This window comes from Ipomoea nil, unplaced genomic scaffold (genome assembly GCF_001879475.1).
Source record: "Ipomoea nil cultivar Tokyo-kokei standard unplaced genomic scaffold, Asagao_1.1 scaffold3394, whole genome shotgun sequence".
Classification (NCBI taxonomy): Eukaryota; Viridiplantae; Streptophyta; class Magnoliopsida; order Solanales; family Convolvulaceae; genus Ipomoea; species Ipomoea nil.
Genome location: NW_017619822.1, coordinates 565,474 through 576,801, shown reverse-complemented (window position 1 = coordinate 576,801; position 11,328 = coordinate 565,474). Strand labels below are relative to the sequence as shown.

General features: G+C 38.1%; 1 protein-coding gene across 1 annotated transcript; it reads left to right on the top strand.

The window, feature by feature from the left end:
- Positions 1-6,339: 6,339 nt before the first annotated feature.
- Positions 6,340-9,455, top strand: LOC109171094. The gene is made up of 6 exons (XM_019320223.1): positions 6,340-6,395; positions 6,502-7,156; positions 7,209-7,478; positions 7,596-8,018; positions 8,082-8,528; positions 8,829-9,455. The coding sequence occupies exons 1-6, from the start codon at positions 6,340-6,342 to the stop codon at positions 9,453-9,455; spliced, it is 2,478 nt and encodes an 825-aa protein (XP_019175768.1).
- The last annotated feature ends 1,873 nt before the right edge of the window (positions 9,456-11,328 follow it).

Below are 11,328 nucleotides of genomic sequence, written 5' to 3'. Positions count from 1 at the left end.
AGTAATAGAACAGAGAGACATCTGTCTTGGATGCTTGAAAGCCAATTGATAGAAAGAACGTATGCAGTCGATTAAACCAGGCTCTGGGAGCTTGTTTTAACCCATACAGAGATCTTTTTAACAAACAAACATGATTCGGGAAGTTAGGATCAATATAACCAGGGGGTTGCTTCATATAAACTGTTTCAGCCAGATTGCCATTCAGAAAAGCATTATGAACATCTAGCTGTTTGATAGACCACCCAGATGATAAAGCTAGAGATAGAAGGAGTCTTACAGCCGTAGGCTTTACCATTAGACTAAATGTGTCAAAGAAGTTCTGGCCTGGAACCTGATTAAAACCTTTCGCAACCAGCCTGGCTTTATGCCTTTCAATAGCACCATCAGCCTTTCTCTTCGTACGAAACACCCATTTACAGCCAATAATATTCATACCTGTAGTGGGTGGAACTAGAGACCATGTGTGGTTATGCAGGAGAGCATTGAATTCTTGGTCCATGACTTCACGCCACTCAGGATATTTGACAGCTTGAGAGTGACATGTGGGTTCCGTGGGATGCACCTGAGCTGCTAGAGCAAAAAGAGGAGCATCTGCGTTGCTGCGAGTGGCCATAGAGTGAGTACGGACATTGGGCCTGGTGGACCGCCCACATGGACGGCCTCGCTGGCGAGCAACAGGCTCCACCGGATCACCCGACGAGGCAGCCTGTCCGAGATCCACGACTGGTTCGAATGAAGCTGGTAGCGGCGGTTCTGGCAGCTCATCACTGGACACGGCAGGAATAGGTGTGCTGTGACTGAGAACAGATTCCGCCCAAGGTCCGGAAAACGGAGTAGATAGATCCTACAAAGAAGTTTTAGTAGCAAAGGGGAAAACTTCTTCATCAAATCTAACATGCCTGCATGTGTAAATCTTATTAGTATGTAAGTCCATGCATCTGTACCCCCTAAAGGACTCAGGATAACCTAGGAAGACACATGGAGAAGACCTGTATGACATCTTATGACGATTATATGGTCGAAGATGAGGGTAGCATAAACACCCAAAGACACGAAGAAAAAGATAGGAAGGAGGGTATTTATGTAACAGGAGATGAGGACTGGAGTTATTTAATACAGAAGACGGCATTCTGTTAATTAAATAGACAGCAGTCTCAAAAGCAAAATCCCAAAATTTCAAAGGAACAGAGGCATGAGCTAGAAGAGCCAGACCAGTTTCAACAATGTGACGATGTTTTCGTTCAACACGACCATTCTGTTCATGTGTATAGGCACATGATTGTCTATGTTGAATTCCTAATTGAACAAACGAAGAATGCAACTTTTTGTACTCAGCACCTAAATGAGACTGAATGGCCTTTATTTGCAATTAAAAGACCGTTCAACAAGAGTACGAAATTTATCAAAGATGACATAAAGATCAGACTTTAATTTCATAGGGAAGAACCATGTATAACGGGAATAGTCATCCACAAATATCACAAAATAACGGAAGCCAGAAGTAGATAAAGTGGGCGCAGGACCCCAAATGTCTGTGTAAATAAGATATAGTACTTGAGAACTAGAGGAAGCAACACGGGGGAGGGAAAAACGGGCAGATTTGCCTAATTGACACGCATTGCATAAAGAATTATGACAACGAATATTATCATGAGACCCACTAACCAAACAAGAACGAAGTATATGGCTAAGAACACGGTTATGAGGATGACCCAGACGATTGTGCCAAGTGGAAGTCGAGGCACGAGCGGAAAGAAACGCTGACGGAGACGAACTAGGTAATAAAAGTGTGTATAGTCCCCCCAAACTATTTCCCCGAAGAAGGATTTCCTTGGTATTGATATCCTTCACAACAAAAAAGGAGGGGTGAAACTCAAAAAAGACTTTATTATCGGATGCAAACTTCTGAACAGATAATAAAGAATTAGACAAACATGGAACGTGAAGTATATCAGACAATGTAAATGATCTAGAAGGGGTATTAAAAGAGGCATGACCAACATGTCTAATAGATAAACCCATACCGTCACTGACACGTAAAGTGTCATTACCAGTGTACTTCTCCGATGTAGAAAGGGCAGCGATGTTTGGAGTTGCATGATTTGTGGCTCCAGTGTCCGGAACCTAAGTATGAGAATTTGACGAGGTTTTAGCACCTAAACCATTCTGAAACACCAAATTAGCTTGAGAACCCGGAGCCCCTGAATAACGCCGGAAACAGTTGACTCCCGTGTGACCGAAACTTTTACAAATTTGACACGGATCATTATAGCGCCAAAAACAATTGGCTCACGTGTGACCAAAACGTTTACAAATTTGACATGGATCATCATAGCGCCAAAAACAATTGACTCCCGTTTGACCAAAACGTTTACAAATTTGACACAGATCATCATAGCGCCAAAAACAATTAGCTCCCGTGTGACCAAAATCTTTACAGATTTGACACTGAATATGAAGGCCACGACTACCACGACGCTGGTTGAGTGGAGAATCGTCCGAGTTCGGTCGGATTGCTGGGTCGCCGATCCTTCTGCATACTAAAGCTTCCATTTTTTGTAATCTTTTTCTTGGGAAACGAACAGTGCTATGCTATGGATGAGAACCAACACTGACTAGGATTTTTTTTTATTTTTTTCAGAGAAAAAAATCCTAGCTACTTGATTACAACGAGATCAGATGATGTGAATATATACAATAGAGAGTCACAGTATGATAAGGATAAGAAGTAGAGAGTCACAGTGTGACAAGGATGAGAAGTTCTAAACAGACTCAGATACATAGAGTCCTAATAAAAACAATGGATGCCAAAAAAACAACCCCCATCACTAGAAAACGCACCACCATCAAAAGGTCGTCGGATTGAGCACAATACTGTCTATAAAGTCAACATGTAGAAACACCAAAAACCAGCAACCAAGACAAAACGCTAACATATCAAAACAGTCCTCAGTAACAAAGTATAACTAGTGTCTCACTGCCATCGGCAAAAACTTTACAAAGAACACTCCATAATGGCCGAAAAACAGAAGGCTGCCCAGATATCTTGGGGATGTTATCACCTTTAATATCCTCCAACTTAAGCTAGCTGATTCTGGATTTGATAATCTCATCACCCCTGACATCTTATGATGAAAGATGGTGAATGGATCACAGAGGCACATAGAAATAACTTTGATTTATATTGAAGTATTAATATTGCTTCTATAAAATTATGGCCAAGGCCATTGAAAATCAGTTGCCACAAACTTCTCTGATCCATTACGTCAGTCGTCACCAGCTAAATTACAAAGAATGAGATAGTTAAATACCAATCATAGTTAAATACCAATCACCCCACAAGGGTTTGAACTTGGGACCTTTCATTTAAGAAGCCACAACCATATCACTCAACCACAAAGTCTTTGGTATTATTTTATGTATATTAATCATATGATTTATTAACCCAATAAGGTAGCTCAAGTGGCAAATGAGCTCTCTTTGTGGGGGAGAATTTCAGGATAACCTGGGTTCGATGTGCCTCTTGGAGCGAACTGGGTAGACCTGGACCGTTAAACGGACAGAGAAAGACCCGGACCACAATGTGTGGTTGACACAAAAAAAATCATACGATTTACTTTTATTAGATGTTATTTATTTTTATTTAAATTTTAATTGTAAATTATTCATATTATTATGCAGATATTATTTTATGTATATTAATGATATGGTTTATTTTTATTCGATGTTATTTTTATTTTTATTTACTATTTTTATTTAAATTTTAATTGTAAATTATTCATATTATTATGCATATATTATTTTATGTATATTAATCATATGATTTATTTTTAGTAGATGTTATTTTAATTTCTTTATTTACTATTTTTATCATATTATGAATATATACATAGTTAGTTAATAAAATCAATGATTCTTACTAAAATAACATACATGAGAAAAAAATGAAAATATTAAAAAGTGCATTGTTTACTACCTTTGTATGCTACTGCTGACTTTGCAGCTTTTGCAGCCTCAGCTCCCTAGTCTTTCTAGCAACCTCCCTTGTACGAGATACCTCCTCATCTGCTGATGCCACTTATGCTGCTAAAGTAGTATCTTCAGTTGATATAGAAGGAGTTTCAGTTGTTTCCTGAATCCCATTTGATCTTTCTCAATGTTAGTGTTCAATTCCTTCCTTAGCGCCATGCTTTCAAACAAGTGAAAACAAAAAACTGAAAATATTGGAAAGTACATTGTTTACTGCCTTGTATATTCAGTTTGTTAAAATAGATTTGCAAGTGACATACACTATGTTCAAAGTAATTATTTAAATGTTACCTCTTAGAATAGATAGAAAAATACTCTCAAAAATATCGTACATATAATAGACAATTTAACACAGTTAATTAATTTGTGTTCAATTATTAGAGCATACTGATTTTTAATTTCCTGATGCATACATATCTTATGTGCATTTATAATTTAAATTGAGATGAAATCTTACATGTGCATATGAATGAGGAATGCCTTGCATTCATTTGTGTGAAGACACTTAATTGTTATGTATTTATCTAACAATTGTTATATTTTATCACTATTAAACATGGATTAATGTTTAATCACATGCATTACTTGTGTTTTGCTAATTTGGAGTTTTCTATGATGACAAAAAAGCTATTAATGGGATCCTCTAGAGGACGATATTGTATGCTGCATCTTTGAGAAAAGAGCTGCAAAGCAACTTATAGACCATCTTCGAGATGTTAGTGAGGATTTAGCAAACAACAAATCCAAGTCACATTGGATTTCTGAGGATGTGCCAGGTGGCTTAGTTCGCATTTGGGAAAGTGAGGCATTCAAAAAGCTCTTGAAGAAAACAAGATTAATTGAAGTTCAAATTATGAATGACTAGGTGTATTGCTTCATAGTTGTGGTTCTATTTCTATGACTAAACATCATTCGAAGATTGGTAAGTTTGAAGAAAAAATTAATATAGCTTATCTTTTATAATATTATGTTAAGTATGTTGTGATTTTGTATATTGTTTTTGAATAGAAAGAAAAGCTTGGAGAATATCCAAGTCATGCAATCTTGTATCAACACACTCATAAACGCAAGAAAAGATGGAGCATATGTTTGTTCAAAAACTCAAAATGTTGTAAGAAATATTTCTAATATCACTTCTATTTAAATTATCATATGAAATTATTTTAGTAGATGAAAATGTTTTTTCTTATTGATTTTATAGGACACAATGAATGGACTATGACAAACTCAAGTTGATGCATCAAATGCAAAGTTGTGGTTGGAAGCCACCGTTGCATAAAAAGAGGAGGTTATGTATATCGCTTTGGCTTGGATACTCAACACTATTTCTCAAAGGCTTCAAGGCAATTAAAATCTAAGTTTGGAGTGTCATTCAAATGCAACTTTGATAGTAGAAATTCAACAAATGTGAGAAGAGAAAAATATGTTTCGGGAAGATAACAAGTTGTTTTGGGAGCATGTTGAAAAGATGGGTGCTATATTTGCATAACCTAATGAAAATTCTAAGTTGTTTGCCTCTTTAAAGTTAAACTACAACTCCACCTCAATAAATGAGGAAATATAGTCCCCCCTTATGAACATTAAGTAATTTATGTTTTTGTGACTTTTTGTGTGTGTGTGTGTGGTAATAGTGTTTTGAAACATCTATGGACATGATACTATATTTTGGATGGTGAAGCTACTCTAAAACAATGATGGATGCATAGATTGAATTGTATTTTGGATGGTAGAAAGTGCTACAAAACACAACTAGTTTGGGTTGTAAATAATTTTGATGTTTATATGTATATTCATTTTGAAATTAAGTAGTTTTTACATTACTTTGTTGATGACATAGAATTTATTGATAATAAGTAAAACTAAAATATGGCAAGATCAAAATAATAAAAGTAATGTAAATAGTTTCGGATTTTCTGCCAACAGCTAGTTGCAATTTTTGACTAACAATTTGAAGGAACTCTGCATAATACAATAGTGGTCAAAGTCACGGGGTACTCCAAATATGGTCAAAGTCACGGGGGCCCAAGCAACTTCAGTTACGTGTCCATACAGTGACCATCTTCCCTGTTGTCGGTGGCTGTTGTGCATGGGCCGATTCAAGCTCGCTTTTGCTTTGATAATTTGTGGCTAAAGGAGGAGGCGTGCAGCGAAATTGTGAATCACACTTGGGATTCGACTTTTGGAATGGATATCCTGGAGAGGGTAGCAATCTGCAGCGAGAATATATGGCAGTGGGGGAAGAATTTCAATAACGGATTACAATGCAAAATTGATTATAATAAGCGTCGCCTGGAGAGGTTGCGACCGCGTATGGATCCAGATGGCTTATATGAGTATAATTGTGTCGAGAAGGATCTGTTGAGATTGTTAGAACAACAGAACTTGTTTTGGAAGCAGCGAGCGAAGGAGCACTGATGGAGGGGGTGATTTGAACATAAAGTTCTTTCATAATTCCGTGAAAACTCGTCGCAGAAGAAATAAGGTGGAGAAGCTTCTTGATGATAATGGTATTCAGGTTGAGGGCGCTGAGGCGATCGGGGGAGTTATCACAAATTACTTCACTAAGTTATTCACGGCTGAAACTGGCGACGTGGAGGAGGTAATTTCTTGTATCAATTCTCACATCCTGCCTTCTGATAATGCTAGATTAGTCCGGCCAGTTAGTGCAGATGAGGTGAGACATGCCCTCTTTCAAATGCATTCGGACAAATCTTCTGGTCCTGATGGTTTTGGCCCGGGGTTCTTTCAACACTATTGGAATATCTTTGGGAGTGACATCACTTTGTTCTGTCGCCGCTTTTTTGAGTCTAAAAAGTTGCCGGCTAGGGCAAACGATACGTTTGTTATGCTGGTTCCTAAGAAGGTTGCCCCTGAATCTATGAAGGATCTCCGTCCTATAGCGTTGTGCAATGTGTTGTATAAGATAGTGTCGAAGATGTGTGCTAACAGGATGAAAACCTTACTTGATGGAATTATTTCACTAGCTCAGAGTGCTTTTGTGCTAGGACGTCTCATCACTGATAATATAATGCTTGGGTATGAGGCGCACCACTACCTGAAGCGTAAGACGCAGGGTAGGGATGGAGTTGCTGCTTTGAAGATTGATATGAGCAAGGCTTATAACCGGGTAGAATGGAATTTTCTTTGTGCAGTAATGAAGAAGATGGGTTTTTTCACAGGACTGGGTGGATATTATTTATGAAACGATTAGTTCAGTCAACTATCATGTCCTCCATGAACAACGGAAGTTGGGCCCTATTAAACTGAGAAGGGGTCTACAACAGGGTGACCCACTGTCCCCTTATCTTTTCCTGTTGGTGGCTGAGGGTTTGAGCGCGTTAATAGATAATCGTATGCGGAGGGGTTTGCTGCACGGAATTACCATAGCTCGGGGAGCGCCTTCAATTTCCCATCTACTGTTTGCAGACGATTGTTTCCTCTTTCTACAGGCAAATGGTGAATAAAGCTATATAATGAAGGGGGTGCTGGATACATATGCTGCCGCGTCAGGCCAACGGGTTAATTTTGATAAATCTATGATCTGCTTCAGTTCAAACGTTGCACAGTCTATAAGAGGGGAGGTGGTGAATATTCTGGGAGTTAGCCAAGGGGACACTTCTGGCAGGTATCTGGGTTTGCCTTCCCTGGTTTCAGGGAATAAAAAAGCTATACTTGGTTTTCTGAAGGACAAAATATTGAGTCGGGTTCGTAGTTGGAACTCGAGGTGTCTATCTCGTGCGGGGCGGGAAGTTTTGTTGAAGAATGTGCTGCAAGCTATGCCCTGTTATTCCATGATGGTGTTTTTGCTCCCGAAGGGCTTGTTTAACGAGATAGAGGTGCTCCTGAACATGTACTTTTGGACGGAGAATGCCAATAACGCCAAAGGCTTGCGGTGGAAAACCTGGAAGTGTCTTCGTTTGCCAAAGGATAAAGGAGGCATGGACTTTAGACAGCTGCATGAAATGAACCTAACTTTGCTAGGGAAGCAGGTTTGGCGCTTGCTTACTAGACCTAACTCCCTTGTAGCTCGAGTGTATAAAAGCCGATATTAGCCGCGTTGCTCTTTGTTTGATGCAACCGCTGGAAGTAATCCGTCGTTTGTTTGGCAAGGACTGTTGAAGGCAGTGGAAACAATACATAGGGGAAGCCGAAGGTGTATTGGGGATGACCAGACCACTACCATTGGTTTTGATCCATGGTTACCGTCCAGTGACAATCCGTTCGTGACATCGCCGCTACATGATTCCATTATGGCGACTCCTGTGTCGTTCTTACTTGATATCCACGGTGCACGATGGGATGTGGATTGTGTGAGGGATATCTTTAACACCCGTGATGCATCTCTCATCATGAATATACCGGTAAGTTTACGAAAGCCTCCGGACGCCTGGGTGTGGGGTGGTGGACTGAAGGGTGAGTACTCAGTGAAGTCATGTTACAGATTGCTAGTGGGGGAAGCTCAAGAAGCATGGTCATGGAGTGTTATCTGGAATTTGCAGGTACCCCCTAAAGTCAAATTCTTTTGTTGGCAGCTTGCGAGTTATATTCTTCTTACCCGTGATGCTCTTTTGATGAAGCAAGTTCCTTGCGTGATTTTATGCCATATGTGCAGTGTTGTGAATGAATCTGTGAGCCATCTTTTTACGGAGTGCCCAGTTGTGTTAAGTGTTTGGACTCAGATGGGGTTTCCGTTACTGCATTCTGCACAAGGTAATATAGGCCACTGGTTTTTCGAAATGATTTTCACTCTTAATTTTGATGATAGAGCTAAGTTCGCAATGGTGTGCTAGGGCTTGTAGGGAAGCAGGAATGAGAAAATCTGGGATGGAGTCCCCTTCGTTCGGGATGTTGCTGTAGTGAGGGCTTTGTGTTTTGTGTCGAATTGGAGAGAAGCTAATGTGACGCCCAAGCAGTCGCATGCTACCAGTGAAGGAGCAACTCGGTGGAAACCTCCTTCTACTGGACGCATCAAGTTGAATACTGATACAGGAATGGATTTACAAAATAATCGGATGGGTCTAGGGTGGATCTTACGGGATGATGGAGGGGTTTTCTTGGCTGTGAAGTGCATTACTGTTGCGGGAAGTTTTGATGTCAAGGTGGCGAAGGCGATGTGTGTTTGTGAAGCTCTATCTTGGCTTAAGGGAACAGGACTTGGTGATGTCGATGTAGAAACTGATTCTCAGCTTGTGTTTAATTCTTTAAAATCATTCTCTTTTACTTTTGCTTTTGGTTATGTAGTAGATGATATTAAAGAAGTTGTCTCCGAAATACACGGGGTAAACTTCTGCTTTGTAAAGCGATCTGCGAATCGTGCTGCCCACCTTGTTGCGCGGGAAGCCGTTTCTGTGTCAGGTTGCGGGGAGTGGTTTGATAATCCTCCTCATTATCTTGTTGATTGTTTACTGTCTGATTTAATGAATTGATTCGTTATTTGCAAAAAAAAAAAAAAAAAAAAAAATACAATAGTGGATTTTTTCTTCCCATGGTTGGCCAGAAATTGCAACCAACTGTTGGAAGGAAAATTGCAAATACAAGAGTTGACTTGTCTGACCAATTGTTGGTCAGAATTTCCAATACAATGATGAAAATAGTAAGAAATTAGCATATACCAAATTGGTGGGTTACACTTCCAAACTTTGCGTCCAATAATGAGGTGTTGGACGCTATATTCTATCCAATTTTTTGTGTTTTCTAGACCTCGATTTGGGTTGGTTTGTTGGCCGAAAGACCAATTTTCGTCACAAAAATGCATGTTACCATCCAACATCTGTTGGATGGTCAACGCGAGATTACCAGTAGTGTCACGAGGGCACTAAGATCGTTAAAGCGTCTGTTTCTCATGATTCAATTTATTACACATATATTTGAGCATTCAAATATAAACGTTTCAACAAACTTGAACAAATGTATAATTCGTAATTTTTAATAGAAGACTAGAAGGATTGGCAGAACCATTAGAGAAACATAGAAAGTTTAATTTGAGAGAGAAAACAGCAATATTTTTAATGTTCGAAAAAAACACCAAATATTTTGCCCAACATAAAAATATTTATAGGACTTAGGAGACATAGCCAGTAATAAGAGTTTGCAAAATTTTGGACAAAACATTTGACGGGGCGTATAGGTCAAGCTGTTTGTGCTCATTTTGATTTGGGTTTGATTTGCACTAATTACACAAAAGGAAAAACCAAATTATGCTCTGGACCCGTGTCCACATTGAATTGTGGACACGGGCCCAAAACGACGTCGTTTTTAAAAAAAAAAACGCGTCATTTAGTTAAAAAAAAAAAAAAAATTTGCGCGTGTTTTGCCGTTAACGGCGTTATTTTTTTTTTTTTTGATTATGAATGTACAGTTATGCCGTTATGAATGTACAGTTATGCCGTTATGAATGTACAGTTATGCAATTATGAAATTATGAACACAGAGCTCTAACATTATGAACTTACAATTATGAACATATATAGTGATAAAATTATGACCATGGAGCTTTAAAATTGTGAATATAGAGCTTCGAAGATTATGAATGTACAGTTATAGAGTTATGAATCTACAGTTATGGAGTTATGAATCTACAGTTATGAGATTATGAATCTACAGTTATGGAATTATGAATGTACAGTTATTGATCGAATTATGAACAAAGAGCTCTAACATTATGAACTTACAATTATGAACATATAGTGATAAAATTATGAACATAGAGCTCTAAAATTGTGAACATAGAGCTTCGAAAATTATGAATGTACAATTATGGAGTTATGAATGTACAGTTATGAAGTTATGAATGTACAGTTATAGAGTTATGAATGTACAGTTATAGAGTTATGAACGTACAGTTATGGAGTTATGAATGTATAGTTATTAACATATAGTAATAAAATTATGAACATATACTTCTATAACAAAGTGATCTGAAATTAAAAAAAAAAAAAAAAAAAAAAAAAAAAAAAAAAAAAGAAGATAACAGTGCCTAACGGCACTGTTACCCGTGTCCAGCAAGCATTCTGGACACGGGTCCAAGGCATAACGATTGGGAAAAACCTATATGTTATACATGCAATTAAAATTCCTTAAAAACTTTAATAAGAAATGGTACATTGTCCATGGTCTAATTCAAAACTAAAGAAAATAATTTGATCTAATTTTTTCAATTACATCTACTTGAATTTTCACCATTTACATAAAAGAAACCCATGCCAGTTTTGTTTCTTGTATGAAAAATTGTAATTTTTTAACATAATTAATTCTAGGAATGATATATTTACTATTGAACTTTACCAGTTTTTATTCCCG

What these genes read in the sequence shown, in the direction of transcription:
- LOC109171094 (XM_019320223.1), top strand. Translation starts at nt 6,340, where the DNA reads ATGGATCCAGATGGCTTATATGAGTATAATTGTGTCGAGAAGGATCTG. An exon ending in TAACTTTGCTAGGGAAGCAG is followed by an intron (nt 8,019 to 8,081) that starts GTTTGGCGCTTG and finishes AGCCGATATTAG; the next exon opens with CCGCGTTGCTCTTTGTTTGA. An exon ending in GTGTTATCTGGAATTTGCAG is followed by an intron (nt 8,529 to 8,828) that starts GTACCCCCTAAA and finishes TAGGGCTTGTAG; the next exon opens with GGAAGCAGGAATGAGAAAAT.